This window comes from Delphinus delphis, chromosome 3, assembly GCF_949987515.2.
Source record: "Delphinus delphis chromosome 3, mDelDel1.2, whole genome shotgun sequence".
NCBI classification, from domain to species: Eukaryota; Metazoa; Chordata; class Mammalia; order Artiodactyla; family Delphinidae; genus Delphinus; species Delphinus delphis.
In genome coordinates, this window is record NC_082685.1 from 143,803,099 (window position 1) to 143,828,465 (window position 25,367).

The 25,367-nt window shown below is 39.4% G+C and overlaps 1 protein-coding gene across 1 annotated transcript in view; it reads right to left on the minus strand.

Moving 5' to 3' along the window:
- SPEF2 (sperm flagellar 2) overlaps nucleotides 1-25,367 on the minus strand; it is a 171,720-nt gene that overhangs the window by 66,965 nt on the left and 79,388 nt on the right. The window contains exons 16-23 of the mRNA XM_060007077.1: nucleotides 25,097-25,205; nucleotides 23,917-24,074; nucleotides 20,289-20,453; nucleotides 16,501-16,575; nucleotides 9,456-9,604; nucleotides 4,578-4,705; nucleotides 4,356-4,494; nucleotides 855-992 (exon numbers count right to left, since the gene is read on the minus strand). Of these exons, the coding sequence (XP_059863060.1) occupies nucleotides 855-992; nucleotides 4,356-4,494; nucleotides 4,578-4,705; nucleotides 9,456-9,604; nucleotides 16,501-16,575; nucleotides 20,289-20,453; nucleotides 23,917-24,074; nucleotides 25,097-25,205 (1,061 nt within the window). The remainder of the gene's footprint in view (nucleotides 1-854; nucleotides 993-4,355; nucleotides 4,495-4,577; nucleotides 4,706-9,455; nucleotides 9,605-16,500; nucleotides 16,576-20,288; nucleotides 20,454-23,916; nucleotides 24,075-25,096; nucleotides 25,206-25,367) is intronic.

Here is a 25,367-nt window from a genome sequence, read left to right on the forward strand (position 1 = left end):
CGGAGTCTGACTTAGGAAGACACCTTGCTCCAAGTTGTAAAACTACGTGCATCAAGAAGAGAAGGGAGGGCTTCCCTGGTGGCACAGTGGTTGAGAGTCTGCCTGCTGATGCAGGGGACACGGGTTCGCGCCCTGGTCTGGGAAGATCCCACATGCCACAGAGCAGCTGGGTCTGTGAGCCATGGCTGCGGAGCCTGTGCTCCGCAGCGGGAGAGGCCACAAAAAAAAAAAAAAAAAGAGAGAAGGGAAAGTTTACTTTTCCTTTAGACGAGGCCAATCAAGCAACACAGGTTGTGCATGACACCCCACCTTGCGCCAGTTCTTAAAAACCCTCCAGCCCTTATTCTTGGCATAAAATCAACGTCTGTCTCTTCAACTTGTCCAGTGCAATTCATTATTTTAACGGGCTGCAAAAATAAATTAATCAGATTTTTCCAATGAATGGTCTATTTTTCCAATCTGGACACAAACGTTTTTCAGGAATCGAGTGCCTGCTGAGTCTGATCCAGCCCACGCTCTTGTGGCAGGGCTGCTTTCCCGGGGACACTGTGGGTGTCCGCTGGGAGAGGCTGGCGTGGTAACGACCCAGGACAGACACCATCTCTGCTGTCCCCTCCACAGCTCTAGGCCACCTGGAAACAGCTGGTGAGCTGTAGCTTGAGATGCTACCAGTTCCGGCGTTTGTTTGGCTGGGGACAGAATGGCTTATTTCAGCTAACCTCCTTGGCAAGTGGGAGCTCAGGCTGGGCAGAGTGCTGTGAGTAAAACAATCCCCTCACATTCCCAGAGGAGTGGTTACAGGACGGACGTGGCCGTGGAGAGAAGTCTGTGTCATCCTGACCGGCCGCTCTTACCTGCATCAGCGAGAAGAAATGGTTCATCGCGATTCCGATCACGTCCTGCAACCAGCTCTCGTTAATGATGTCCAGACACTCCTGCTCTGCCTCTCCCCTGCGGGCATCACAGATGTCCCATAGGCGGTCCCGTAAGTCCTGCACACAAACACTGCTCTGAGACTTCAGAATCACAGCTCAGACGACCTCCATATAATAAAACTAGAATCCTTTGCCTGTCTTAATGCGTCTGAAGAAATTTAGACCTAATACACTCATATATATTATCCCTTCGGTAAACAGATATTTATTTTGCTTCTACTCTGTCAGGCCTTAACTTTCTAAGACCCCCTCAGCACACCTTGTGCCCAGGTCCACGGTTTACTTTATTCATGAGGGGCTATGTTTTATGTATTCTAATCCTTCCTCACAAGATTTGATTGACCAAAAAAGACCTTTCAGGGAATTTTTGAGGAAATGGTGTATTGTTGGTGTAAGAAATATGCCGCTTTATTGAATCCGAGGGCAGAGGCTCATTAATTAATCATGAGTGGAGCATGTCATTCTCCAAGAAATAGGGTCTGAGCTTAATAGGACTGTCTGAAAATAAGCTTTGTATTACAGAGCTAGCAGTGAAAAAAAATCTTTCAAAGATCCCAGCTCTGCCACTTACCAGATCCTGAGGAATAATGTTGATGATACCTTTCTATGTGTGTCAGTGTTCAGAATATAAGTCATTAGACTTACATTGACTCATTTAATGCCTCACAACCACCTCGGGTCCTATTATTTTCTTCATTTTGCAGATGAGGATACTGAGTCAGTCACAGAGAGGTTATTTTCCTAAAGTCACATTATGAGCAAGTGGTGGAGACAGGATATGAGCCTGTGGGCTTGTCTGTACCACTAGATTAGGGCTCAGTTCCTTGACCTGTAAAATGGGGATATTGTTTACCCTTTGGATGTGCTGCAGTTAGCCTAAGCCTGTAAAGCACTTAGCACAGTATTTAGCACACAATAATTCCTCAGTTATAAACAGTATCATAATCTTATTCATAGCAATAACATATCTGTTTAATTAAAATTCCATTAAGAAAATATATACAGTCCAATAAAACTTGACAGTTTTCACGATCATAATAATTGATTGAACATTTACTGTGTGTTGGGCATTGTGTTAAGTGCCTGACGTTGATTACCTCACAAATCCCCACAGTAACCAAGGGAGAAGTTTCTGATGAGAAATTTGACGCCCAGAGATGTTGAGTCACTTGCCTATGGTTTCAGCGCGGTGAAGTCAGGAATTCGAACGCAAGCAGTTTGGTTCCAGTGCCTATAGTGGATTTTACTTCTGTGATGCTGTGTTTATGGAACACTTAGCATTTTGGTTTGTTATCTTGTGGGGGCTTCACATGAAATGAAAACATCACAGGCATTTTTATAGCTATACACTAATATCAGAACAGTACGCCATTCTTTTAGAGCTGAACTTGATGTCTCCCTGGTCTTTCCACAAATGCTATATCAGACATCCAGTGAGGACTGGCTTCTGCTCCTCAAACATTTATACATTTTAAAAAGACAGGAGAGGAAGCAGTTGAGGAGAAAGTACAAAAGCAGGAGCCTGGGACCTTGTTTCTAGCTCTCTTTCTGCTCCCGACTCACTGGGAGGCGTTAGCAAGTACCAGTGTCTCTGTGGTTTGGTTTTCTAATGGTAAAGTGAGGACAACATGATAGCAGAACCTTTCCATTAACTTCTTAGGATTGGAATGAAAGAAGCCAAGAACAAGGAATATTACCAGGAATAAAGAGGTTAACTACTGGCAAATAGGATGATGGATTTGTCATTTCCAATTTTGCTTCTTTTAAATATCTAATCTGTCTGTAATAAACATATGGTACTTCTGGAATACAGGAGGGCCAGGATTGTGAATAGGCAGGAAGGAGATAGGAAAGGCAGATATGTTTTAGGATTACCATTTGAGGAATGTCTAAGAACAGGTAAAAGACTTCAGTTTATTGGGACATTGATTAATGCAATACCTCCTGGATTAAACCCTCCAGCACCCTGGTCATCCAAGTTACCATAATGCCTTCACTTAATTTCAATAGCTTCCCAGCTGGTTTTCCAACTGCTCTCAAACACACCAAGCATCCTCCCTCTTCAGTGCCTTCGCTTTTCCCTATGCCTGCTACACTCTTCCTCCCCAAATCTGCATGGCTTATCTCACTCAATCTCTCTTGTCCTGAGTTTGCTCAAATATTGCCTTCTCAGTGGGCCTTTCCACAACTACCATATACTAAAAGGTATATCAACATTCCTTCCCTCATTGCCCTGCTTTCCTCCTTCACGTAGCTCATATTATCAGTGACGTACTCGCTATACATTTACTTATTTATTGCTCATCCTTTGCACTCTGGCCCCCAGAACATAAACATCCTGAGGTCATAGGCTTTTTGTTCAGTGTGGAACCCCCCGCCCCTTGAGCAGTACCAGGACCATGGTAGATGCTCAATAAATATTCACAGAGCAGATGAATGGGTCATGGAGGTAGAGCTTGGGAATTTGTTGTCGTTGATAAATAAATACTGAGATTATAATCAGATATGACTACTAGTAGCCTATACTTAAGGTGGTGGAAGGGGAAAGACTTCCCCTGACAGGATAAGGGGCTCTGTAAATCTACACAGGAAAGACAAAAGGTGAGAGATTGAAATCAGGCTTCTTGTACATCAGAGGACCTTTTCTAAAGCATCAGGGTAATATACTCTGAATTTATCATATACTTATGAATTTATCAAAATCTGCCTGTCTACCAAGTGACAGGCACTGTGCTGCTGGAATACCAAGATGTATGAGATTTGGTACCTTCCCTCAAGGGATCTAGTCAACAGAGGCAACACTTCAGGCTTTCTGGGATGTTCCCTCATTCCTCTTCTCCCTGACATCAACCAACCATATAAATGTAGCCAAGAGAGGCACGTACTTAATACCAGGCTTGGACACACTTACATGACCCAACAAAAGGGTTAGGAGTCTACAAAGTAGATGTCCAGAATGCTCTTGCACCACTGGCCTTGGCTTCTCCTTTCACAAGCATTGGCTACCATATTCTCATTCTGAGCTCAAAGTACAGAAGAGCGATTGTTCTTGAAAGTCGGCAGGTTGGTGTTCAAACCATTTCTCCCCTCATCCTCACACCTCATGAGAGTAAGAAGGGGATGAATTAGGCTTTTTTTGTTTGTTTGTTTTGTTTTGCGGTACGCGGGCCTCTCACTGCTGTGGCCTCTCCCGTTGCGGAGCACAGGCCCCGGACGCGCAGGCTCAGCGGCCATGGCTCACGGGCCCAGCCGCTCTGTGGCATGTGGGATCTTCCCGGATCGGGGCACGAACCCGTGTCCCCTGCATCGGCAGGCGGACTCTCAACCACTGCGCCACCAGGGAAGCCCTGAATTAGGCTTTTGAAGTACAAGATTTGAGAGTGTGGAAACTCTGGCCCCGCGGGTCATGGATTCCCTTACATTCACTCTTTGGTGTCGTTCAGCCTTCATTTCCTCATCATCCCACAGGTCATCAGGAAGAGAGTTGAAATCAGCCTGCCACTGAGATACAAAGTCTTGCTTGTGGTCCGGACGCCTTAGAAACTGCTGGAAATCTGTTCTGTAAGGCATTCAGAGAATCAGACGGAGCTTATATGTCCTGCCTGTAAACTACACAGTTGTAACTTTGGAAACTTTACTTACCTAATATCATATAAGTAAGCAAGCACCGTATGCTGGCCTTCTCTCAGATGCCTGAGTACTGTTTTGATGGAATTTATATAGGAATTTTCTATCAGTTTCCAGTAAGGTACTAAAAATGATTGTATTTCCTGTTAAATGGTAAAGCATAAAGATCATAATTTCAAAGTGAAAATTCTTCTGCGTAATTGAGTCAAAAGGGCACTACTAAGCAAGAAGATCAAGTTGCAACTGTAGCTACTTAAGGCAACTCTGTGAAACTTCTTGCTCCTCCTTCCTCCCCTCCCCCAGCTAATTCCTATTTCAAATCATTTTTCATGTCTGAGCACAGACATATTTTTTTCCAGAAATCCTTCCCTGATCCATCAAGTGTATAGGGTCATCCTCTGAAGTTCTGAAGTCCCACCTTAGCACCCTGTACTTCTCTCATTAGAGAACTGATGGCATTAATTATAACTGTTTATTTATTAGTCTATATTCACCTCTAGAACAGCAGTCTCATAAAACCAGGAAGAATTACTATCTTATTCACCACTAAACAGTTTTTCCTATAATTACCACAATGTCTGGGACATAGTAAGTGCTCAAGAAATATTTATTGAATGAGTGAATTGAATAATCACAGACCTCACATTTTGCCTAAGTTGGAGAACACCTAGGGTTCTTGTCAGGGTGATGATGAGTTATTTCTCTGAATTCTCCCTTGAGGTTTTACCTTTGCTATAAAGTGCACCATGAAAATCAGAAAGTTTCTTTTACATTATCTTTAATGATGCAAATAAACAATGAAAAATAAGAAGTAATCAAATTGAAATAAAGTTGAAGATTTTTTTTTTTTTTGCGGTACGCGGGCCTCTCACCGCTGTGGCATCTCCTGTTGCGGAGCACAGCCTCTGGACGCGCAGGCCCAGCGGCCATGGCCCACGGGCCCAGCCGTTCCGCGGCACGTGGGATCCTCCCGGACTGGGGCATGAACCCGTGTCCCCTGCATCGGCAGACGGACTCCCAACCACTGCGCCACCAGGGAAGCCCCCATATTATATTTTAATATAAACTTTCTGTACGAATTTTTCCCTTATTGGTTGTGCATTTATTTATTCAGGGGCTTGCACATGGGGACCTTGGAGGTCATCTGGGCTAACTTCCTCTTCAACTGAGAAATGCCAAGAGATCTAGACACAGATTATCCAATCTCTGTGGACCTCACTGATACATTAGGCACATTTCAATGCAACCCCCTTTAGGGTCACACAACTTGTGTTAGTGGAAAATGCTTCCTGTGTTGAGCAGAAATTTGCCTTTCTGTATTTTCTACTTATAAGCCCTAGCTGTGCCCTTTGGAGAAGGACAGTCTACATTCACACCATCTTCTCTATGACAGCCTGTCAAATATTTGAAGACATTGGTGAGGAGAAGTAGGCTGGGATTCAGGATGAAACTCGCTTGCTTTTGTATTTCCAGCATCTAGTACAGCATTTGCAAATAACAGGTACTCAACAAATGTTAATATAGATGTAAGCGGAGTCACCTGAACCCAATTTTATCATCAGTTAAATTTTCAGGAGACTGGATGGCACTGGATGGCTTCATCTGGTTCTAAAGGCCTATGATTCTATGTCTAACCATACTTCAAGTATTCATTTATCATACACATTTACAGTTCTTTCAATGCTCCTCTGAAATTATTTTAACACCTTTCTCTTACCTAGAGCCGCTCTCTGGTTTCTAGTTTTTCATGATCTCTCTTAAAAGATGTGGTATCCAGAGTGTTGCTGAAGACCATTTTAAGTAAGCTGACTACTAAACTTCCCTCCTGGTGACTTCAAGTCATTAATTAACACTCTGTGCGAGGAGAGTTACCACCTAGGAATGGACCTAATTGAACTAACATCCTGTTCACAGTTCTTATTTATTTACAAATACTTCATGAGAAATTGTCAAATGGTATTTTGAATTCAAGGTATACTATGTTCATGGTACCTCTCTGACCCACCTACTCGACCTTGCTATCAAAGAAAAGGAACAGGCCAGTTCAGCAGGACTTAGTCTTAGTAAACCTGTCTGACCTCTGGGTGATCACTTTGTATGTTACAAGTGCTTAGAGGCATGTGTTTAATAATTTTCTTTCCAATTTTGTCAGGGATTAACATCTGGATCATTGGTCTCGTATGCTACTAAATCCCGTCCACCTTTTGTTAAACATTTAGTCATTAGCCCACATCTGGTCTTCTAGATTCTCCCGTATCTTCTGTGATTTCTATGAGTTATCGATAATGTCCCATCTGTAGTTTATTTAATTCTCTGGGACATTATTTTTCTGGGTCTAGGCACTTGAACTTATGTGACGTGACTAGATGTTAAGACCTATCCTTTCCAATTAAATAGTCTTCTCTTCATTGACTGAAGCATAATAGGAAATTGGGCAGCCAAAGCAAGTATCCTCCAAGCTTCAGAAGCTAGAAAGCAAAGACCTATCACTCCACTGCCTCCTTGGTGGTCTCTGAACCTTCCCTTGGGGCTGGCAAAGGGATAAGGACCCAGGCTCCGCTTGAACTTGGTTGCTGCCTCCACCTGAGAGAGCCAGATATGCAAGCAATCCCCCTCTTTCTCTCACTCTCTCTCCTTCCCCATGCCTATTGAGGTAAGATATATCTGGGGTCCCTGGAAGGCCTGGAACTAGGGTTGCCAGATAAAGTATAGGATGCCTATATATACTTCATTGATTATCTCAAATTTAAATTCATTTAACTGGGCATCTGTTTTTCCTCTCCATTAGTAGGTAAGCTGTGCAGCTCATGTGTGAGAAGCTTAGAGTAGAAAAGGACTAGGGTAGGTCATGTGGTCTGCTTTGTTTCCAGGTTCTAGGCTAATTCTGCTTGTAGCAAAAAGGAGTTCTCTACATGGTTTCACTTAGGTAACTAGAGGTCCGGGCTGTATATCCTCCCATTGTCCCTCCAGACCAACTCCCCATCCTTCACTCTCCATCCTGCTCAGTGATTGCTCTAGGAGGCTAACTCATGTGAATTACTTCAGGAAACTCCCTTGCCTTCCACCTCCCAGTCAAGAGATGTGAGAGCAGGAAGGACATGAGGTTTGGTTATATGCTTCCCTGCTCCTCTCTGCTGGTCACTGTGGGTGGCTGCATCCTCTGGGAAGGCCACAGCCCCTGGCAGGTGGCCTTCTCCATGCACAGGTCTTCCTGAGGTCTGGACATCTGCTTCCTGTCCTCAGGTTCTCAGGCCTAGGGGCCATAATAGCTCCTGGCTCTCTCTTGTTGAGGGTAACAATCTAATCCTTGTAGATTTTCTCATTTCCTGGTCACATACATATAAATCATCCTTTATTCAACTTTCTTTAGATTATCTTCTGTTTTCTGCCAGGATCCTGACTAGAAGATCTACAATGGAAGCTGATGCCATATCTCAGTGTGAATATTTATTTTTCACTCATGTTCTCTATTTCCCTCTTGTCCTCTATGAATTTATTTCTCTCAAGGGCTTCAATGTTTGGATTTAAGGATTAGATTTTAATATTTTTGTCCCGCACTCTCCAACTCCTACCAAATAATATCATTTTAATTTTATCTCCTTCCCAACAACCACTTCTGTATCCTGCTTCTATGACAGTTCTTGAATATATTTATTTTTCAAAGTAGTTACTATTTGGCTGAGTGATAGTAATTACACACATCTGTAATTCTATCATTTAATGTTCTCATCTTCAAATATTTTCTGTTCTAATTTCTCCCTCAATGCTAATTAATTCATCAAAGCCTTATCGGTCTTCCCTGGTGGCACAGTGGTTGAGAGTCCGCCTGCCGATGCAGGGGACACGGGTTCGTGCCCCGGTCCGGGAAAATCTGCTGGACCCGTGAGACATGGCCGCTGAGCCTGTGCGTCCAGAGCCTGTGCTCCGCAACGGGAGAGGACACAACAGTGAGAGGCCCGCGTACTACAACAACAACAACAACAACAAAAAAGCCTTATCAAGAATCTCTAACATACTCTTCACTGTATTTGATTCTGTATTGAATACAGTGAATGTTTACAATTTAATTGAGGAGATAAGTAAGACATTTCCCTAGGAATGTTCAATAACAATTGCAATTCATGATTGGGTCTCAAGTGCCTGGCACAGATGGTCAGGGCTAACAGTTCATAAGAGTAAGAAGCCATGGAGGATTGGAATTAAGAAGACAGGGACTGAGTCTTTCAAAAAACCCTTTGTCTTTTAAAAAGTTTTAAAAGAAAGACCGTTCTGTGTGATTGTCCCAAGATGATTTATCTATTAAAGCAGCTGGATTTGCCTAGGTGACAACTGGGCTTTGCAGCTGTCAGAGCATAAAGAACTGAATAGAGCTTCCAGGGCTCACCTGGGCATCTCCTTGACTGACACTAGGGTACCCATTTAAAGAGCTGAGGCCAGATAGCTCTCTGTTCTTTTATTAGTTTAGTTAGCTTCAAAATTTTCCTTCTATTTCTAAAAAGTCAGGGGTTAAACTTCATTTGAAAGCGTTATGATGTGGGCATGACAGCACGGTTGGAGGGCTATAATTTGCTGGATATGTGTTCTGGGGAAGATATTCTTCCAGGAAACTGCATCTCTGCTTGTCCCTGGGGTGAAAATTGGTCCTCAAAGAACCCATTTTTTCCCCTGATTGCAGTACTCAACAACCGCTCAAAGCATGACTCAAATTTTAGGGAGGAGAGAAAGCATGGGATGTGATGCAATGAGTATTCTCAAAAGATCACCTCGGCCTTTTGACGAATATATATATTACCAGCTACAAAAGGCCTTTTGGATGGCGCAAATAATGGTGTGAATCTTCCTATAAAGAGGAGAAAGAACAGATTCTACTAGCTTGAGTCTAAACTGCCGTACCTCAGAAATCGGTTCATTCACATAAACCCATTCTTCTGATCCTGGCTTAGGTGGGGGTGGCGCTACTGGAGCAGGTGACACATCTGTAGAGTCAGCAGGTGATTTCTTTACTGGAACTTTCCCTCCTGGAGATTTTCCTCTGGGAGAACCTTAAACATGCATATTAAATCCTGCCATTACAAGGAGATGAATGGGACCAGATTGTGGTGGGTGGATAAACCTATGATGCCATGGGTCTCAGGCAATTCATTAACTACTTTTTAAGCAACTTTGGGCAGCCTTATCAAATAAAAATTTAAAAAGTCATTCTCTATAGCCCCCAAATTAACCAATAATACCAAAAGCAATTTTTTTTAAAGCAATGCAACTTCTCTTGTCCAATTAGCTATGGAAAACAACTTGATATTTTATTTTCATCTCTGTCCTTGCTTCCACAATGAACACACGGGTTTTACAAAGTTTAGGCGCCAGAGGAAAGTGTATTTTATTTACTATTGCAAAAACTGGCAAACTAAACACTCACCCTGAATGAGAAAGAGAGTAGCTGTAACAGGAGCGGTGCTCTTGGTGTTTTTTGAAACCCAGGGGAGAAGCAGGGAGAAAGAATGCTATTGTAGGAGTCAGTGAGGGATGTAGGGGAGGAGAAGGGGTACCTCCTGAATATTCCCAATTCCCTGGATGAGACAGAGGGCTTCTGAGCGGGGAATCTATATCTCTTTCTACAGTCAGGGTGTAGGGATGAAGGCGACTGCTGTGCCGTAGGTCTGGCTGAATTAAGGCATGGGCGGGAGGGGAGAAGAAGGGAGCGGGGAGAAGGAGAGGGAATGGAAAGAGAGAGGAAGGAGGAGAAGAAAGAAAAGGAGGTGGAGAAGGAGGAAGAGAAAGAGGCCTAATTTCAGCTCAGAATCCAGAAAGGGCGAGTGCCCCACTCTCTGTGAGAACATCCAGGGGGGAATCCAGACCCGTGAAGCAGTACCCTTATGGTCTGAAATATCTTGTGACTGATCAAACTACCTTAACTCAGAAAGCACTGATATTTCCTTAAAGGATCAAAGTTATAGTTTAGAAATTCACTCAGTTTAAATTCCACTTATTTTCAGTTTCCTTATTAAGATTTTAGATGCAGTTTATAGATGTCTACAGAATTTGCAGCATTTTCTTTCCCCAAAATATATTTCTTTGAGTATTATTTAACGATAATGCTGTTTAGAAAAGTAAATACATCTTCCACTTTTATACTAGTTTAAAATATATGGATTATAAGTAAAGGGGATATTGTTAATTATGTCATATGAACAGGTTAAATGACTTCTACTTATACAATTAAAACCAGTATTCGTCATCTACAAGTTTAAAGTTCCATCTAGGTATTTTTAATTAGAAAAATTTAAGAGCATCTTTTTTCAGGTGAAAACCAAAAATGTTCATAACTTGATATATTTTTCTGTATGATAATTTTTCATTCTCTGAACTGAATCTCTGGTGAAATAAAAGTGACAATACTGTGGCCACTTTAAGATGAATTTCTCAAAGGAGAATTCCTAAGGAGAACTTTGTAATTATAAACGTGAGACTGGAATGAGTTCCTTTTTCTTCTTTTCTTACATATCATGATCATTCAGTGAAAACTAAGGGAGCCAGGGAACATTTTTGGACGATGTGCTTTGATCTCATTTAACTTTTATCTAATTGTTAACAATGAAAATGCAAGGGTAAAAGATTTGAATGAATAAAAAATGTATCTATGTCACAGTGAGTGAAAGTAGATGCCACTTTTGAACAAAATCTATCGACATCTCAAATGTCATGAGGGTCATTCCTTGCACCACCCACGCAACCATATGAAGACTTCAGTTTCTAATAAGATATTTGCTTTCATTTGGAAGTTGGATTATTGAGTCCTCAGTGTGGCCATTCTTCATGCATAAAATTCTGGAGAGTAATCTATGCTTAGCATATAGTAAAGATAGATTTTAGCAAATTTTTTTTTGTCCAGTTATAAGAACCTAATGGTATTACACAGAAGCACGTGGAGCGAGAACAAGTATAAATAAAATAAGGTCAAAAGAAAAATGTAATTTTAGGACATGGGATTTATTTAATCATTTTATCTGTGAAGAAATGGTCAAAGTTGAACCTATAGAGCAATATGCTTGAGCAAAGAAAATAACATAGTAGGAGCTCAGTAAAGGTAAGAATAAATTTCATCTATTGATGAGAGGACATTAAGAAAACTAGAACACTTTCAGATTAAGTTGGCACTACTCAGGGAGATGAGAGGATTGTAGGAAGAAGGAAAAGATGCAAAAAGTCTGACTGTTTTTTTAAAGAAAGGCATTATTATTACCTTTCAGTCCTAGAATATTTCCTGGTAGGATCTGGCTTAATCAAGGGCTTCCCTAGGTAGAAGCCTGGTTAACAGTGGTGGCTTTCTTATTGCCTTTGTTCAGCAAAAAATGACTCTGGTTGGTGACTGAAGTGGAGACTCAGGATGCCTTGGATAAGATGAAAATTTCTGCTCTGCAGCAATGTGGCCAGGAGGAGAAAGAGGTCAGTGCCAGGTAAGGAGCCAGAGATGGAACATGAATCAGCTTATTCTCCAAATCGCTATTGAGAAGGTATTTTGGAAAAGTTTTCTCTCCTTGGTGTCCTAGAGTTCATGTTGTTAGTCTAAGTGGAGCTGGAGATATGGAACGTGGACAACTATAAAGTAATGAGGACTGGTTATTTGGAATCCTTTATAGGACCTGATTTTAGTATAATTATACTCAGTGATAAGCGTTGGAAACTCCTTAAGCCAATTTTGCAAAGGATTCCCCTTTTTGCCCACTTGGTCTAGAGTCAATAATCATATCCCATACTTATTTAGCCCCATTTACTCTGAGCCAGATTCTGTTCCAGCTGCTTTTTTGTAGATTTACTAATTCCTTACTACAGACACAGAGAAGTTACTTTTATGAACTCATTTTACATACGAGAGAACTGAGACTCACTAAGGTCAAGTTACTTGCCCTAAGTCACTCGTATGGTAAATGGCAGAGCTAGAATGTCAGCCCAGGCAGGCTGGCTCCAGAGTCCATGCATTTGACTCTCCTACTTTATTGCCTTTTAGTGTCTATTGATGTAATTCATGTTCAAAAGTGTTCATTAGATTGTTATTTAGAAATTTGCAAGCTTTAGAGTAGTTCTTTTAATACTATTTGCTTAGCTTATAAATTGATTTTAAGACTGTGTTCTATTTACATTGCATTACAATTAAATTACAATTTAATTTTTCTACTTGTGGTGAAAATTTTATTAAAAGCTACAGTCTGAGAAGTCAATTCATTGAAAGACTCATACTAAAGAGTATAAATAATATTATTTAACTCATTTATATTAGATGATGGTATTAAGGCAAAATCCAGGGAAGCTATGAGAATAGTGTTGAGAGTTAATATGGAGTGTTGATGACATTCGCCAAAGTGTGAAGAGGCTCTAACTTTCCCTTCTCATAGGTTAATGATTCCTAACAAAACACTACCTTATTTATTTATTTATTTATTTATTTATTTATTTATTTTGCGGTACGCTGGCCTCTCACTGTTGTGGCCTCTCCCGTTGCGGAGCACAGGCTCCGGACGCGCAGGCTCAGCGGCCATGTCTCAAGGACCCAGCCGCTCCGTGGCACGTGGGACCCTCCCGGACCGGGGCACGAATCCGTGTCCCCTGCATCAGCAGGCGAATTCCCAACGACTGCGCCACCAGGAAGCCCTACCTTATTTATTTTGACTCTCCGTTTCCTCATCTTTGAAGTGGGAAATGATCATTTATACTTCACAGGTGGTTATGAGGATTATGCAAGAATATAAAAATTATCTTGTATAGTGCCTGGCGTAGGGTAGGTACTCCATAAGAGGTAGTTTGTTACTATGATTATGAATTATGTTATCAAAGGAGATTGTGGAATTTTGATATCTGAACCATGATTGTACATTAATCATCGACTTTCTGATGTGTGGCATCAACTTTCAGATGAAACCTAATGTGTTTTGCATGTGCTCTAAAATCTATTAAGACCTTGTACATTGCACCACATACTCTCCTCTGTTTAAGGTCCCAGGTGATAAAAAATGTATTTTAGAAATTAATCTTAGAAAAAATTAGGGCTTTTTATTTCTATTTCAAAGTATTGTTATATACATGTTGTTTTTAAAATTGTAATCCAACTTAAATATTTTGGGGAACAGGACATATTATAAGTAATACGTTAGAAATAACTGAATGTTTCTGATATTCCAATGGCTAAAATAGAACAATAAGTCTTGGGCATCAATATAGTAGTTCTTCAACTTTAGGGATCACCAGCATTCCCTAGAGGGCTTATTAAAACACAAATTGCTGGACCCCTCCAGGAGTTTCAGATTCAGTAGGTCTGGGGTGGGACCAAGCGTTTGTTTTTCTAATAAGTTCCCAGGTAATGCAGGTGCTGCTGGTACAGGACTGAGTTTAAAGAGCCACCATGTTAGTAGATGCATCTAGGTTTTTCAATTCCATTTCACTTTCATCTTTTTTCTCTGTTCTTCCATGTCTTTCCAATTAAATGTCATTAATGTTTATAACATTGACATAACATTTATTGCTACGTGGCCTGGTAGCACTTAAACTTTAAGTCAGATCAGAAGGCAAGCACTGGGACAGTCCCAATACTAATACATGGGCAGGCCAGAAGAACTAAAGAGATCATGATTTCCAAACATTTATTCCACAGAGCTCTAGTCCCAATGGATACCCCTCCAACAGAGAGTTCTGCAGCCACAATGTTTTGGGATATTGCATAGTGTATCTCCTACTGCCTTAGAGGTAGATGATTACAGAAGATACATATCTATATTGACATCTATCTCAGTTGAGATGAAAAACATTTTAATTTGGTGTAACTCAGCATTTTCTGAAATTGGTTGATTAAGGAAAACTCTTCATTTAGCCCTTAATTAACACCTCCTATGTAAGGTCATAGAGTTGAAAAGCCCTTATTTTATGAAGGAGTAAAACGGGGCCATGGCAAATGGTTGAAGATAATAAGAAATGCTTTAAGAACACCATAAATACAATTGCAAATGGCATTTCCGTGTCAAGATTTTGGAGGGAGAAGGTTGGAATTGATCTAATACACAGAGAAAAATAGGGATGAATTGAAGATGCCAATAGCAGGAAACAATGATAAGTCTGAAGGAAGGAAAAAGGAGATGGTTCCTCAAACCATAAGAGATGTTTTCAGTATAATTGGTGTCAAACAGCCTGTGAGGTAAACAGATAACCAATCAATAGTGTTCACCCCCAATGGAATTAGTTCCAAATATTAAGAATTAAAATCATTAAGACTTCCTCTTAATGAAGGAAATCCTGTTATACATGCCAAAACAACAGCATTTCTATGTAAAAGAAAGACTTCTAATATTGATCGAGAGTTTACCTATTTCAAATATTATTGAACACAGTAGAAATTGTGTTTATGGAAATAGAAACACAATAGTAAAATAAAAGGAAAAAAATGTTTGAAAGTTCTTGGAGGTACTTAAACTGAGCTAACTGCATGACTCCAGTGAATATATATTTTACTGGTTGAACTTGTAGTTGCTTATGGTTTGAGTGTGTATACTTTCATCTAAGGATGCTCTCAAAGCATGTGAATTATTATGTCTAACTTGACGATTTTCACCTAATATGCATAAATATATTTAATTCCTATTTTTGATGATTCTATGCTGATCCTTCATTTGCTTTTGCTGATCACAATAAGAAAGCAAGGGATGCATAATGTAAATGTGAAAATTATTCTCCTATTTGTAAACAGGTGAGATAGAGCAGAGCATAAATTATAGCCAAAATTATAGGTACATTTTTCATCTCAGTGTTAACTCACCAATGACTCTAGTTATATATGCCTATCAGGTCATATAATCAGAGAAGGGTAAGATTCTTTGAGAATCATGGTTATGCATCTTTAAATGCCAAAATCAAGATCCTTTTAAGCCCATCATTTTGTGAACATGGCACAGTCTTGGGCTGCTACTACACTAGCAATTTGTAATGAAAAATTAAACAAAGGTACATACTTCATGACAACCCCCTTTGTATGTACCCTGCAAAAGTCAACTGTATGTGTCCATAACTGCATTTCAATCTTTCATTGGTTGGTGTAGCAGCTTCAATGTACAATCTAACTAATATGCTTTTTAAAGCCTATTTTCTTCTACCAACTATCAATTATTTACAAAATTTTATCCTCCTTATTTCACAGAAATAGTTAAAATAAAATAGAAAAAAAAAAAGAAAGTAGGGTCAGGAAAAATGCAACTTAAAGTAGAAGGTCAAAACCAGGAGAGGAATTAGAAAGCAGACTCTGGGATCTAGGTCCTTGCGCAGATACTAAAATCTTATAGGCACGAATTTGTTTCTGTACTTCTAGACAGCCAAAACAGAAAAGGAAGTGTTATCATTTAGAGGTGCTAACTATCTAGCCATGCAGAGGAAGAAAGATTTTCCAGTTCCTTGATTCTGAATGAAATTTCCCACCTAGGATTTCACATAGGGGTGACTGAATGATGTAGTGGGCATACTATCTCTTCAGAAAATAAAATACCAGGTTATTATTGGTATAATAAATGTTTTAGCTCCACTGCTATTGTGTTGAGGACTTTATATCAAAGTGCTTATCAGTGAAAGCAATTCTATGGGGGACTCAAGAAAATATGGTTCAGCATGTAGTTTTCTGATGGCATAGCTTAGCCCAAGGATAACACCTATAATATCTATGATGAATAGATATTCTGTATCTTAGATATTCTCTAAATTATTCCTCACAAGCATCACTTTTCTTAGCAGGACCTTTGCTAAGACCCAGGCTACAGAAACACTGAGGTTCTGTTTCATTGGCAAGGGCTTATGGTTTACAAATGCCTGAGAGAGGTATTCAGTGTATACTACTACATAAATATAGCTATTTTCACTGAAAATTATAAAATGCAGAATTATATTTAATCATATCTATCTTGATCTGTACCTTTTCTTTGGAGTGAAGTTTCACTTTTCTTCCCTTTTCCTTCCTGAAGAGGTTCTCGATTACCATGCAGGGGTTCTAAACAAAATTCAACACATAATTATCATTGATGATTTTCTTCAATATCCTGGGCTATGATTTGTAAGCAATCAAATGCTATTTCTCAAAAACAGTTATATTTGTGAACTGCCTAAAATGGCTTAGGCCTTTACTGTGAGTTAAAATTAATCTGAAGACAGACTGTGGATTGAAATTTCTTGAATGACAGCCCTGATAGTACTATTCTATTTTGTGACATTGAGAAGTTGAGTCCTAAGCTTAATATCAACATTTGGTAGTGAATTTGATTGTAAACTCTTTAGTGCAACATAGTTGCAGAATCTTAAAAGTTAGTCACAAGTCCATTTGAAGCAGATGGCTCTATTTGGATATAGTTCACTGGAATGATCCCTATACAATAAGACAACTGGGTCTGTGATAAGAATGATGCCAAAACACCTTGAAGAAGAGTTAAATAACCACATTGCTTTGCTATGGAGCATCCTTGAACTTCTATTGACCCCACACTTGGTTGCCTTGTGACGTCTACATTCCACTGTGCATTGACTGTAACTTGTAATGCAAAGGATGGTTTGGGAATATATATGCTGGGTTCCCCGGAATCTAATTCAAAAATATATTGGAAAGGGGAAAATGGGAAACTGATGAACTGGAGGTCAATAAGATGTCCCAAATAATAATTAGTTCTTTGAAAAAATCACTACATCCCACATAATTTACCAAACAAGTTCAGTCGTCTTCCTCCCTTTGCCCTGGGCTACAGTTTTTTGTTTTGATTTTTTTTCCTTCATTGGAAGAATGCACATATGGGACAGTTTAAATGCTTGTGATGGCGAGATCATCTGACCTATCTTTGTATTTAGAAGTGTTAGTTATAAGAATGTGTAAATACATAACTCATATCACTAACATTTAAACATCTCAGCTCCAAAAACCAAGATTCCAAAGAAATAAGACAAGGAAAGAAGGATTAACCTTGAAACTTTGTTAACCTCCATAAAAGGACTTTTAAACATCAAAATAGTTGAACACCAAACTCATTCATAAATAAATAAATAAATCCAAACATTTGAATTAGTTCCTTTTTTTTTCTTAGAAATAAGCCTAATAAAAAAAGTCTCGATAAGCTCTTAGTTCCTTTAATAAACAATACTCTGGGTAACCAACCATTGCTCTAAACTTTAGCAAAAGGCAACAGCAAAGAGAGTAAAAATAGAGACACCTAAGATGTTGAACTTATAAAATATTGTGAGCAAGTCTCATTTCTGCTGGGGATAGCATGCACTCTGCCTATTTTTAAAAATTATTTCCAAAATGTATTCTGAAATTGCAAAATATATTCCTAGCAGCATGGATAGCAAGCACTACCATACTCTGTCACACTCAGAGCTTGAGTTTTAAATTAAATTCTGACATTTGGTAGTAGACTTGATAATAAACCCTTTAATGGGACATACCTGTGAAGTTTTTCAAATTTAATCTCAAGTGCATTTGAAGCAGATATAAAATACAGAACTGTAAAAAATTAATAAACAGAAAGCACAAATAAATAGAGTCAGGAAACCAGAAGGGGGAGCTCTCATGCCCTAAGAGGACAGCATTGTCCAACAGGAGGAAGGAAGACTCCTCTTCTTTCCTGGCAAGAACTCAGCCAATGAAAAGCCATGGACTCATCAAGTACTATGGCCCTCCCAACTTCCTTTTCCCCTCTATAGAAGCATTCTCCTTCTCTTGTCATGTGGAGACTTGCACATGGCTTGCCGTGGTTGCAGACCCCGAATTATAATTTCCTGCTAATTCTGAATAAACCCATCTTTGCTGGAGAAATATCTGGCATTCTATTTGTTTCAGGTCAACAGACTCATATACAATGTAGAACTATATTTGGACAAAATGACTTTTAGTACTTAGTGTACTATGCTTCCTTCTTTACCCTATTTCCACCCTTTTTTTTTTTTAGTAAATAATTTCTCTTTTCTTCTCAACTTTTAAAGAAGATTGTAATTGGATGTTTGCTTTGGGCTTGTTCAGAAGCCTTAGGCTTTTAGTTCTGCAAGTATGTTCTTTTGAAAAAAACTGTAAGTTATTTATATAAAAATAAACAAACCTGGGAACTTCCCTTCCTAAAATCATTTATCCCAGCTTCCCTGAGCTGTAAGGGCAGTGCAGCCTGTGCTATTGCCTCATCAACGTCTACTAGCACTGAGATCTTGCAATGATGCGTTGCCGTTGGAAGGCAGTAACTGGGCCCCTGGGGATTAATTCTTCTATATATTTTTAAAGATCAGGCACTAACCTGGCCCTTGGTGGAAAAAAGAGACAGATACAACCACTCTTTGAAGCAACAGTAGCTTTATTATTCATCCAATGCACTGTATTCAAGTATACAATTTTATTTAATGTCACGAGCAAACTTAAGAAATTTAAAGACTGAACCGTGTTGTAACCAGAAATGCTAAAGATGGGTTTCAGGGAATGGCTCCAATCCACAGATACTCCTGACTGTGAGGCCGGGGGGAGGAAAGGGAGGGGAGGCCACGGCCATAGGTTAAAGGCCTAGATGGGTAACTCCAGGCTCCCTTGAGCCTCTGTGGAAACTGTCTTCCCTGGCTAAGCAGCATTTTTAAGGTTTCCATTTGTCCTTCAGACCACTGCTTTGTTTTTCTAATGGGGAAAGTATGTATGGTTAATTCATTGCTTTGTGCTTTATTGTTTCAAATGATAAAATATTTTTTTTAGAATTTGCGTATTTTGCCTTTAGTTAAGCCCCATTTTATTGAAGTACAACGGTCTTTAATAGACCATAATATATGTTATTAAAGTTTTCAAGTGAATTTGTTTAATATAAATAAATCTAATTAAAAAAATCAGACCCATCTCAAATCTCCACGAAGTAGAAATATTATGGAGTTTAGAAATGCAATCATGACACAGTATCAGGAATACCTAGGTAGACTTGTGTAACTGCACAGCCAGCTACTTACAAAGCTAAAACCAGCTACTAGAGCCAAATTTGTTTCATACACACAGAACCAAACTGATCCTGGCATTCTCCCAATATCACACATTTCAACAATTGAGGATTTTACTTTTGTCATTATATTGTCTACCACGTAACTTAATGGTCCTTAGTGGTTTCAGCTAAAAAATATTCTCTATACAAACTCTATTCATGTATGTTATATATTATAAATATACAAGTTTACTGAGATGTCAGGTGCTTGTTTCTACCCTTTTATAATCACATAACACTGAAGAGTGACAGTTGCCTATAAGTTTTAGTCTCTGAAGAATGCTGTTGGTATGTTTCCTTATTCCTGTGGACAACAGGTTGTGCTAACTCTCATTTTCTGAAGATGGTCTTGCTTTTTACATAAACACAACTCTATCACTCTGCAAATAGACGTCTGTCCTCTTGATCTGCTCTAAGCTCCTTCTGGTATTCTCTGCGCCTTCCCTCCTCTCATCTGTGGTCTTATTCTAATCAGTAGATCTGGGTGTGAGGACTCCACATTCCTTCCCACACAGTAAAGTACCTCCGCTTTGTGACAGCCGTGCTGTCAGTGACTACTGCTTTTCCTCTTCATCAGAGCAGACAGCTTGCTTTCATATGACTGAAGTTGCTCAAAGCCTGAATCTAGATAAATGGACTGGTACTATAATTTATAATTCTTTTCTAAAATGAAAATGAGAAACTGGCAAACAGGATTAGAAATCGTCCTGTCAATCACCTGATGCTGGTTTTCCTTTTGCAGCAGGAGTTTTGGAACGCTCACGCTGACCGTGGACTTCCTTCTCTTTTTCTGGTTCAGGAGGAGGGGGGAGAGGTGATGTAGCCTCAGTTGGGGAAACTTCTTCTTTTTCCTTAGCTTCCTTTTCTTCTAATTTCTTTTTCACTTCAAAAGGATGATAAGAATGGACTTTTATTAGCGGCTCCAGACACCTACTATTTCACTTGAACTAAGATAAACCTAAATTAATATAAAACTGCTCTTACTGAATTAGGGCGAACTTCATGTTTTAGGGATCTCCTTTAAATCATTCAGTCCTTAAAACTAAGATTTGAAGTCTTCTCTGCCTGGTTAGAAATACCGTTTACCCTGCCTCTGATGGGGATGATGATGATGATGATGATGATGATGATGATGTGTGTGTGTGTGTGTGTGTGTGTGTGTGTGTGTATCAGGTGGGAAGGCTTGTTGTGCCATGTGTCAAACCAACAATCTAGAAGTAGCTGGTGTGTTGCGATAGAAAAATAAATAATTATGTCAAAATTTCCAGGGGAAAAGCAAGGTGAAAAAGCACAAAGAGAAGATGTCGGAAGGACACGGAAGGGAAAAGAAATGTGCGGCACCGACATCTAGGGGTAAATACATATGAAGCATTTAGAACGGTGCTCAGTACACAACTAAGTCTTAGCATTTCATTCTTTCATGCAGCAACTACTTATTGAATCTGAGTTGTGCCGTGAAGAAAAGGAAGGGTTATAACAATAAGGTAAAACTACACTAGTACTGTCAGTAATAATAATAATACGAACAATGCTAGGCACAGTTGTGGTTGCCAGAGATACAAAAGTAAAACAAAAGAGAAAAATCACTGCCTTGTGAAGCTAAATAGGACAGAGTAAAGGGGGTCAGGAGTGCTGTGGGGCAGGTCTTAAAGTTTATTTAACCAGAGTGCTTTGCAGGGTAGACCCGCTGAGAAGGTGGCATCTGAGAAAAGACTTGAACAGGTTCAGGGAATGTGTGCTCCAGGCAGAGCAGACAGTCAGCCCGAGGGGCTTGAGGGGCGGAGCAGGGCTGGTTCCCGAAGGTCTAGGCTCCTATCGTTGTTATGGCCCTTTGCCTTTCGGGATTCAGGCTCACTCTTCCCAGCATGCCCTCCCCACCCTTCCTGACTTCCCAGCCCTCCACCCTGGAAACGGCCGCAACTTTACCCCTGTAGCAGGGGCAGTGAATAACTGCACCCATGTATGGCTTTTCTTTTCTCTCTTTTTTTTTTTTTTTGCGGTACGCGGGCCTCTCACTGCTGTGGCCTCTCCCGTTGCGGAGCACAGGCTCCGGAGGTGCAGGCTCAGCGGCCATGGCCCACGGACCCAGCCGCTCCGCGGCATGTGGGATCTTCCCGGACCGGGGCACGAACCCGTGTCCCCTGCATTGGCAGGTGGACTCTCAACCACTGCGCCACCAGGGAAGCCCCATGTATGGCTTTTATATCCATACTCCCTTTTCCCTCAGATTATTCTTTTCAATTCAGCAAGGCAAGGAGGCTTCATTCTATTAGATTTTTTTTTTTCAAACTGGATTTTTTTTTCTGATTATAAAAGTGATATATAATTATTGTTTTAAAAATTCCCACAATTTAGACAAATAAGCAGAAAGAGAAATTTCCTGTTGACTCTTTGTCATCCTTCTCCCTCATCAAGGATTGTACGGCTAAAGAGAAAACCACAGGCCACAAATGGCATCACATAAAGCCCACGATACCAAACCTAGACTTACTACCTGCCTCAGTTGCAGTTTCTACCTTCTTCAGAAATGTAATTTTAATCAACCAGCTTGGAATTTTCTGGTCAGCGCTAATGAGGTGATCTGTCATGTGGGTCCTCTCTATATATCCCCAGCCCCGCAAAGAAGAGGCAATCTGCATGGTAAAGACCCCTGCAGTTCCCTTCCTCCAAAAAGAAGATGTCCTGGCCCAAAATAACCCTTTTTTCCCCCCTTTTGCTAATGACTTCCCTGCCCCATCCTCCTATCTAAAAAAGCCTTCCATTCGTATTGTTTCACGAAGTGCCCTTCTAGTTGTTAGATGGGATGCTGCCCAGTTCACGAATAGTTGAACAAAACCAGTTAGAGCTTTGAATTTACTGGGTTGAATTTTGTTTTTTCTTAGCATATATTGTCAGACTCTTTTCTGTGCCTACATATTTAATAATAGACATACTTTTAAAAACAAAAAAGGGACAATTTAAATATAACCTGATTTCCCCTACTTAACAGTATATTATGATCATTTTTAAACAGCAGAATATTTATAGAAGTACCGTATCCTTTTATTTTTTGTTTTTAGCTTAATCAGGATGTTTAATACAGAGCACTGGGCTAGGTAAATGTTTATTATTTTAATGACATAATATTTATTAAAAATAATTAACTGAGTGGAATGTAAATCTTAAATAAGTGGCAGTAGAGTCTGTTAATGTAATAAGTGATCAGAATGTAAAATCTTTAGGAAAATGTTGAAGTGAGTCTGATAGCTGGCAAAAACACTGATTCTAATTGGTAGATGTTTGAAGCTACAGCCTAGAATTGGTTTGCTTTTGCCTCCCAATCAAGACCCTAGAGGTTTCCTCCCTCCTCTCAGCCTAATTTCTGAGTGTTAAATAACATGTTAAGCCTCTTATATAATATATGGGTTGATTTTTGTTTTGTCTGGAAGCTTCACATGGGTGTTTTTGGGGAGCGGACATTTCGATGTGGGTGCTTGTCTTTCTAAGTGTGAGCTCCTGGGTCCCCAAGGTGACTGTGGCTTATATCTATGCACTATTTTGGTGTCAGTTCATCGATACATTATAGTAGTTAGGTCATAAATCTAGGGATGGGAGACAGCATGCTACCAAGGCAGTTTTAGAATCCTTGTGATATTATTAATTTTGACCATTTTTTATTATACCAAGAAATTGCAGTTGTCAATATAGTCAGGGGTGATTGATAAACAAAAGGGAAAGATTTATTTCTGAATTCATTTCTCAAAGGTAAGATCTCCATTGAAGTCTGGCATTGGCAGTGTATGAGACTAAAATTCCTTTCAATAACAAATTCCAATAATACTGTGAAAAGTTAATGGGCAATTACTATTGGTTGAATGAAGGAGGAGGGAGGTCGGGATGGTTTAATGTAGGTGAGATGCACCCAGGAGCAAGCTTATAAATAAGTAGTTAATAGTCAGTAAATTCATACCAACACAAAAAGATTTGGGGGGAATAATCTGCCTAGCGTTTTCATCCTAAAAGGATAATTCACTCATTGTTTCCTTATAATGCTGAGGTCAACAGATTGAAATCTTTACCCTTCTCTATAACATCCTTAATTTTAACTCTGCTATTTTTTTCACCTGAAAACAACCTTTCAGCAAGATGACCTCTTTTGATTAAATTAAATTAAAATGAAGAAAGAAAAATCTTTGATGTAGAAACATTTGCAGTGGAAAGCTAAAATCAGAGGTAGAAGATACTTATAGATGGTATGATCCAAAGAGAAGAGAGAAATTTGCAATCGCATTTTCACTTCCTCCTAAATTCATTAAAACCACACATTTTCGTTATGTAAGCTCAAAATTATAAAGAACTGTAATTACCTTTATTCTCTTTTTTCATTATTTCAGTCATAAACGTTTCCTTTACTTTTTGGCACAAAGACTGCTTATCTATGTCAGCATTCATTTTTATCAAAATGTTTTCTGGCTCTGTAAACCATTGCTCCAATAAAGGCCAGTTGTCCAAGAAGCCTACAATTCTGCAAAACCCAAATGTTCTATGAATATAGCATATTGACTGAAAGATTAGAGTAACATTAAGCATGATTTATCTGATGAATGTAATGAAAAAATAAGTTCCCCCAAAAAATCTGAAAAAGCAACTTTGAGAAATCTACAGGCAATGAAATACTATCCACTTTAAAGAAGAAATCATTTAATGCTGTCTAGCCATATATTTTGAGGTATATGAATGAGGAAAAGAAGATTTGGCAGTTCTATCATTTCAGGAAACCTTTAGTGTGGGTTCACGTCTCTAAGTGAAGATCTAAGGAAACATCACCTATATTCATAGCAGACTAAACTCTAAACACCCTTCTGATGGTAGCTACAGCCTGGGCCACATAGGTCACCTACTTTTTCTTAAAGAAGTTAAAGAGACCTTTGAGTAAGTATAGATGGTTCTGACTTATTTGCTTTACTCAAATATACTCTTGGAATGATTTTTGAAACAGCCTTGTCTTCCAAGAGTAGACAGGCTTAATGTAGCTCAAATTCCTCTTCCCTGATTCACTTCATATTTTTAGAGTTCTCAAGGTTTCAAAAAATTGTCTAATTTTTTTTCCAATGAGCAAATTGCATACGATTGAAAGAAGGTTTTTGAAGCATAACTTCATTTTAGTAACACAAAAGTATTTTAGAATTACACTCTATAGTCTGATGCCTAGCTCTTTGACATTCCACGATCTTCATTGGCATTTGCTGAATGAGGGCTGAATTAGGATTCCATATAATGAACTTGTAAGTTCATGTAGCCATAAAGGGAAATGTTGCCTGATTTAATTCTTTTCTTCCCAGACTATGATGACTTGTGCTCTGAATATAAAAGCTAACACATAAATATTTCACTCAACATCAAAGCTACTTAGTTTTGTTTTACCTGTAAAAGACTGAATGCTAAGAAATACATTTGTTTTCTAGATCTGATGATTCCAAAGTGACTAGTTGTCAGTCTGTTCAAAGGGTAAGAAACAAGAAGCAAGACATTGAGTTTTAAACTAACCTATGCTGTATTTGATCTCTTAAATTCTGGTCTTCATCCACATCTTGGTTTTTAGCAGCTACACGTTGATTGATGTCTTCATGAGGAGTTTCACTTGAAAATGCTTCAGCTATGTTATGGAAATTACTTAATTAGACAATTTGCTAAAGCAGTCAAAGTTGCAGTAGCACTGCTGAAAGGTACTGATACAAGAAAGGCAAATAGACATGGTCCTGCCTTTGGTCCAATATTAATTAAAATGTTTAACAAAATGTTGAAAAAGTATAGTTTT